Source organism: Carlito syrichta, unplaced genomic scaffold (assembly GCF_000164805.1).
Source record: "Carlito syrichta isolate Samal-C Ts95f unplaced genomic scaffold, Tarsius_syrichta-2.0.1 Scaffold308914, whole genome shotgun sequence".
NCBI classification, from domain to species: domain Eukaryota; kingdom Metazoa; phylum Chordata; class Mammalia; order Primates; family Tarsiidae; genus Carlito; species Carlito syrichta.
Genome location: NW_007253010.1, coordinates 94301 through 101858, shown reverse-complemented (window position 1 = coordinate 101858; position 7558 = coordinate 94301). Strand labels below are relative to the sequence as shown.

Here is a 7558-nt window from a genome sequence, read left to right as displayed (position 1 = left end):
TTTTTTTTTTGAGTTGGAGTCTCACTCTGTCACCCAGACTGGAGTGCAGTGGCCGCTCCCGGCCACCGCAGCCTCGACCTGCTGGGCTCCGGCGATCCTTCCGCCTCAGCCTTCCAAGTAGCCGGAATTACAGACATGCGCTACCACGCCCGGGTGATTTTTTGATTTATTGTAGAGATGAGGTCTCGCTGCCCAGGCGGGTCTCAAACCCACGGGCTCAGGCAATCCACTCACCTCAAGGACGCGGGATTACAGGCTGAGCCACTGAGCCCGGCTTTATATTTAATTTTTAAAACAATTTTTACATTACTAATGAGAACACTTGCTTTGTGCCTAATTAACAAGAGGGAAAAAAACTCATTTAAAAACAATTTATCTTTATTTAACAGAGTGGAAACTGAGCTCAGAGAGGCTAAATAATTTACCCACAAACCTAGCTAGTGGTACAATAAGATCTCAATCTCTGACTTCGTTTGGTGTTTTATTCCTCTATCCCCAGCACAGATGGCTTCACAGAGCTTTCTTTACAAACATCATATACACTTGGGTCAGTGACACAAAATTCATGTTTCCTGAACTTTTTTTTTTTTTTTTTTGAATTGGAGTCTCACTCTGTTATCCAGGCTAGAGAGCAGCGGCACACTCATGGCCACACCAGTGCTGACCTGCTGGGCTTCGATGATTCTTCCATCTCAGCCTTACAAGTAGCTGGAACTACAGGCATGTGCTACCTCGCTGGCTACTTTTGGATTTATTGTAGAGAAAAGGTCTCGTCAAGTTCCCCAGGGTGGTCTTGAAGCCGCAGGCTCAAGTAATCCATTCGCAGACGGGTTCGGTGGCTCAGGCTGTAATCCTGCGCTTTGGGAGGCTGAGGTGAGTGGATTGCCTGAGCCCACAGGTTCGAGACCCGCCTGGGCAACTTGGTGAGATCTCATCTCTACAATAAATCAAAAATCAGCTGGGCGTGGTAGCTCATGTCTATAGTTCCAGCTACTTGAAAGGTTAAGGAGGTAGGATCACCGGAGCCCAGCAGGTCGAGGCTGCAGTGGCCGGGAGCGGCCACTGCATTCCAGTCTGGGTAACAGAGTGAGACTTCAAATCAAAAAAAAAGTATACAATTATAATACTGACAAATAACTGGAGGCAAAAGAACTTAGATATAAGAATGAATTCTGCTAATTGGGAGAAATCTAGGATAAGGCAGAAAAAGCATGTATTATTTTGAGTACATGTCTCAGGCCAGGCTCAGTGGCTCAGCCTGTAATCTCAGCACTTTGGGAGGTTGAGGCGAGTGGACTGCCTGAACCCATGGGTTCGAAACCAGTCTGGGCAACTTGGCAAGACCTCGTCTCTAAAATATAGAAATCAATAAATAACATTAGCCGGGCATAGTAGCGCGCACCTGTGGTTCCAGCTACCTGGAAGGTTGAGGTAGGACTGCTGGGGCCCAGCAGGTCCCACGCTGGGGTGGCCATGAATGTGCCACTGCACTCTAGGCTGGGCAACAGAGTGAGACTCCCAACTCAAAACAACAACAATAACAACAACAAAACAGAGTGCACATTTCAACAGCGAAAGCCCATCTTCTACTTTCTGATAATATGGCTTGAGGACAGCAATAAAGGGAACACTAATTCCCACCTCTTCTGAAAAGGAAAGAAGCATTACATGAGCAGTTAAACCCTTAGGGTATATCCTAAGAATAGAATTTAATTAAATGGCCCATTGAAACTTAGTTTTTTTTTTTTTTTTAGTTGGAGTCTCACTCTGTTACCCCGTCTGGAGTGCAACGGCCACTCCCGGCCACCGCAGCCTCGACCTGGTGAGCTCTGGCGATCTTTCTGCCTCAGCCTTCCAAGTAGCTGGAACTACAGGCGCGTGCTACCACGCCCAGCTGATTTTTTGATTTATTGTAGAGATGAGGTCTCACCGCCCAGGCGGGTCTCGAACCCGCGGGATCAGGCAATCCACTCACCTCAGCCTCCCAAAGGCACGGGATTACAGGCTGAGCCACCAAGCCCGGCGAAACTTAATTTTTATGTAGATAAAGAGTGCCATAGTTGAGTAATTTCTGCCACTTTAAATCTGGAAAGAATAATTTAAGGCAATGTTTCTCAATTTTTTTTTTCATTATTGCTCCTATAAGAAAACTTCTAAGCCACTTTTCGCTTATTTCTCCAGTGAAAAAATTAATTTTTTGTTTTTAATTGGAGTCTATGTTACCCAGGCCAGAGTGCAGTGGCACTCATCGCCACCACAGCCTCAACCTGCTGGGCTCAGGAGATCTTTCCTCCTCAGTCTTCCAAGTAGCTGGAATTACAGGTGTGTTCCACCACATCCAGCTAATTTTTTGATTTATTGTAGAGACGAGGTCTTGCCATGTTACCCAGGCTGGTCTCAAACCCATGGGCTCAGGCAATGCTCTCACCTCGGCCTCCCAAAGAGCTGGGATTATAGGCATGAGCCACCATGCCTGGCCCAACAATGAAAATTTAATACCACAGATATCCTGTTATGTTTGTTGATGAACTCTGGGCATATATGTGATTTACAAAGCTGACAACTAAGATTATTTATACCCAACCACACCCACGAACCAATTTTTGCCTCCTTAGGGGCAGTATTTCTCCTGTTGAGAATGCACAGCAATAGTATACGGTGTATTTTTGTTTCTTTCAATTACAGAAATTCCCCAGCACCAGTTTAGTAGAAGTTTACTGCGAAGTTCCAAAACCAAGTTGGTGCTAAATATTTCTTCTGACACCTACAGCTCTTACATAAATTAATACCTACACTGCAAACTAAGGTATTTCCAAACTTAAACCTTGCTTTAAACATTAGAGGCTACTTTATCAAATTGGATATCCTTTCCATAATTAAAAGATATGAAGGATTTGACCCATATTTCATCACTTTCTTCACCTTTAAGATTCCTACCTCCTTTTTCACTGTCGTAGTGTGACGCATCAAACTGAGCATCATCATTAGGGAGTTGCACACTGGCTATCACAAGATGGTTTTGTTCATCCGATGTGTGTGTCCCCAGGACAAGTCGATGAATGCTGAAATCTTTCCCTTCTGGTCTGTAATAGCAATTTATGGTCAGTACTCAAATTAGTAACATAAAGGAAGACCACAAAGTCAATGACATACATATATGCAAAAGGCATTATTATACAACCAAGCTTTGAGAGAGGAAAAAAGTCATTAAGAACCATATTTTCTAAATTTTTTGAGTCAGGGTTTCACTCTATCACCCAGGTTGGAGAACAGTGGCACAATCATGGTTTACTGTAGCCTTGACCTTTTAGGCTCAGGAAATTCTCCAGCCTCAGACTGGCGAATACCTAGTACTACAGGTTTGTACCACCATGCCTTGCTATATACATACATCTTTCTTTTTTTTTTGTAGAGACAAGGTCTCACTATGTTGCTCAAGCTGGTCTCTAACTCCTGGGCTCAAGCAATCCCCTCATTTTCCAAAGTGTTGGGATTACAAGCATGAACCACTGCACTAAGCCATTATTTTCTACTTTTAATGTATGCACCCACCACAGGACTGAGTACAAGGAGGAGTACATAGTACTTAATTGTATAAGTATTTTTAAATTTGGCCAAAAAAGTCAGAATTACTCTGGAGAAAATTACTCTGGCTGGGTGTGGTGTCTCATGTACTTTGGGAGGTCAGACAGGATAATGGTTTGAGCCCTGGAGTTTGAGACCAGCCTGAGCAACATAGTGAATATGCCTTTACAAAAAATAACTGGCCAAGCGTATGCCTATAGTCCCAGTTACTAGGGGAGCGGAGGCAGGAGAATCTCTTTAGACGAAGAGTTAAAAGCTATAGTGAGGTATGATCATGCTACTATACTCCAGCCTGAGCAACAGAAAAACCATGTCTCAAATAAAAGAAGTGAAAAGTCTATTGAAATAGATTAAGTACTCACACATTACAACAGGTTGAAGGGAAAGAAAATTGTTGAGTACACCAATAATTTTGTTTACTAAGACCTTCATTAAAATAAAAAAAGAGGGCTGGGCTCGGTGGCTCAGTCTGTAATCCCAGCACTTTGGGAGGTCGAGGCTAGTGGATTGCCTGAGCCCGCAGGCTGGAGACAGCCTGGGCAACTTGGCAAGACCTTGTTTCTACAATAAATCAAAAATCAGTCAGGCATGGTAGTGCGCACCTATAGTTCCAGCTACTTGGAAGGTTGAGGTGGAAGGATTGCCGAAGCCCAGCTGGTTGAGGCTGCGGTGGCTGGGAACATGCCACTGCATTCCAGTCTGGAGAGTGAGACTCCAACTCAAAAAGAAAAAGAGGCTGGGCACGGTGGCTCAAGCCTGTAATCCCAGCACTTTAGGAAGCCAAGGTGAGAGGACTGCCTGAGCTCAGGGGCTCGAGAACAGCCTGGGAAACTTGGTGAGATCCGTCTCTACAATATAAAAAAAAATAGGTCAGGCTCAGTGGCTCAGGCTGTAATCCCAACACTTTGTGAGGTCAAGGCAAGTGGACTGCCTGAACCTGTAGGTTAGAGACCCGCCCGGGTAACTTGGTGAGACCTCGTCTCTACAATAAATAAAAAATTAGCCGGGCATGGAAGTGTGCGCCTGTAGTTCCAGCTACTTGGAAGGCTGAAGCAGAAGGATCGCTGGAGCCCAGCAGGTCGAGGCTGCAGTGGCCAGGAGCATGACACTGCACACTAGTCTGGGTGAAAGAGTGAGACTCCAACTTAAAAAAATAATAAAAATAAATAAAAGAGAGAAAGAGAAAGAAATAACATCAGGTAACACTGTTAAATATTATACTAACTGCCTAATCAATGGATATATTGCTCCAAATGCTATGGAAGTGCAGAGGTGATTAAGACATAATTCCTGGCTGGGCGCAGTAGCTCAAGCCTATATAACCTCAGCACTTTGGGAGGCCGAGGCAAGAGGACTGCCTAAGACCAGGGAATGGGGACCAGCCTGGACAACTTGGTGAGCCCTTCTCTCTACAATATATCAAAAAATTAGTTGGGCGTAGTAGCGCGTGCCTATAGTTTCGGCTACTTGGAAGACTGAGGAAGAGGGAACGCCTGAGCCTTGGGTTGACATTGAGTTGGCGATGAACATGCCACTGCACTCCAGCCTAGGTGACAGAGTGAGACTTTGACTCAGAACAACAACAATAAAAAGACATAATTTCTGTCCTCAAATAATGCAATTAGACAGTTGTATATACAAATAACTAAAATACAAGGCAATACATAATACATGAAAGGTACACAGGAACATGAGAGCTCAGATAAAAAAAATTACTTCTGAAATTTAGGAAGTGTTCATGGAAGAGGTGAGACCTGAGCAGATCTCAAAACTGATACATAAAAGTGCCAGACATCATATTGGGCACTTTACGGATCTTATAACATTTAAATACCATATTGGCTGGGTGCAGTGTCTCATGCCTATAATCCCGCGTTTTGGGAGGCCGAGGTGAGAGGACTGCTTAAGCCCTCAGGTGTGAGACCAGCCTAGACAACCGAGTAAGATGTCATCTCTACAATAAATCAAAAACTAGCCAGGCTCGGTGGTTTAGCCTGTAATCCCGCGCCTTTGGGAGGCTGAGGTGAGCGGATTGCCTGAGCCCGTGGGTTCAAGACCCGCCTGGGCAGCGCAGACCTCATCTCTACAATAAATCAAAAAATTAGGCGGGTGTGGTAGCGCGTGCCAGTAGTTCCAGCTACTCGGAAGGCCGAGGCAAAAGGATCGCCAGAGCCCAGCAGGTCGAGGCTGCGGTGGCTGGGAGTGGCCACTACACTCCAGTTTGGGCGACAGAGTGAGACTCCAACTCAAAAAAAATAAATAAATAAAAATAAAAAACTTAGCCAAGCATGGTGGAGCATGCCTGTAGTTACATCTACTTGGAAGGCTGAGGCAGAAGGATCATCTGAATTTAGCAGGTAGAAGCTGCAGTGGCCGTGAACTTGCCACTGCATTCCAGCCTGGGAGAAAGAATGAGACTTTGGATCAGAAAAAAAAAAAGACACTTGGCGTTTAGAAAAATTAAACAATTTGCTCAAGATCACACAGCGACTACATAATAGAACTAGGCTGCAGTCCAAATCTGACTTTGGAGTTGGGAAAGCACAATGGAAGAGAAAGCTAGAAAGTAGATTAAAACACACTTTTAGTGTCTTGAATGCTAGCATAAGGCATTCTGGACTCTATAATGTAGGGAATAAGCAGTTTCTAAGTAGGAATGTAGCCTCATGCGAGTTACTTTATGATTAATCTAACAATGTAGAGGTGCTTTTCTTTCTTTCTTTTTTTTTGAGTTGGAGTCTCACTCTGTCGCCCAGACTGGAATGCAGTGGCACGCTCCCAGCCACCACAGCCTCAACCTGCTGGGCTCTGGCGATCCTTCCGCCTCAGCCTTCCAAACAGCTGGAACTACAGGCGTGAGCGCTACCACACCTGGCTAGTTTTTGATTTATTGTAGAGATGAGGTCTCCTCAAGTTAGCTGGGCAGGTCTCAAACCCATCAGCTCAGGCAATCCTCTCGCCTCAGCCTCCTAAAGTGCTAGGATTACAGGCTGAGCCACCGAGCCCAGCCAGTGTAGAGGTTCTTAAATTGTGGTCCCAGGACCAACTGTTGGGGGGTTGGGATCAACAGTTGAGGGAAACTGCTAGGGGAGGGAGGGGCATACCTCATCAACAAGGGTACCTGCATAATCAGTGTTTGTATACCTAACACTGAATTGTACCCCACATCTTTACAATAAAATAAAATTTAAAAAAAGACATAGCTGGGTGTGGTAGCACATGCCTGTTGTTCTGGCTACTTGGAAGGCTGAGGCGGCCTGGAGCGCGCCACTGCACCCCATGCTGGGCGACGAGTGAGACTCCAACTCAAAAAAAAAATATATACATATAAACCAGAATGAATTATATATGAAAACCGTTGGTTACAAACAAACAAAAAAAGGTGGTCCCAGGACCAACAATATACACATTATCTGGAAACTTGTTACAAATGCAAACTACCAGATCTACTCCAGACCTACTGAATCAGAAACTCTGGAAGGCAGGGCACAACAGTCTGCTTTACAAGGCTTCCCTCTGATTATGATGCATATTAAAGTTGAGAGCCCCTAATCTGCACAAGTAGAATTTACTGAGGCTTATAAATAGACTGCCTGTCAAGTGGAGAAAGAGAACATAGGAAATATCAAACCAAAGAGAAACAGCAACAGGAGGAGAAAGGCAAAGATGGAAATGATAGACATTGGGGACACCAAAAAGGTGGACGAAGGCCAGGACTTAAATCCTACCTATTGGGTACAAGGTTCACTATTTGGGGAACGAGGTTACTAGAAACCCAATCCCCATCTATACACATTTATGCCCATGTAACAAACATGCACTTGAACTCTTTAAAATTTAAAAATAAAAACAAACAAAAAAAATCAAAAATAGAAAAAATTTTAAGCTGGGCTCGGTGGCTCAGCCTGTAATATCGCGTCTTTGGGAGGCTGAGGTGAGTGGATTGCCTGAGCCCGCAGGTTCGAGACCCGCC

At 44.7% G+C, this 7558-nt stretch overlaps 1 protein-coding gene across 5 annotated transcripts in view; it reads right to left on the bottom strand.

The window, feature by feature from the left end:
• The window catches only part of RBBP4 (RB binding protein 4, chromatin remodeling factor), a 28757-nt gene that overhangs the window by 17302 nt on the left and 3897 nt on the right, over positions 1-7558 (bottom strand). For all 5 annotated transcript variants that reach the window (XM_008066399.1, XM_021716756.1, XM_021716758.1 and 2 more), the window contains exon 3: positions 2938-3083. In XM_008066399.1, coding sequence (XP_008064590.1) covers positions 2938-3083 — 146 coding nt within the window. The remainder of the gene's footprint in view (positions 1-2937; positions 3084-7558) is intronic.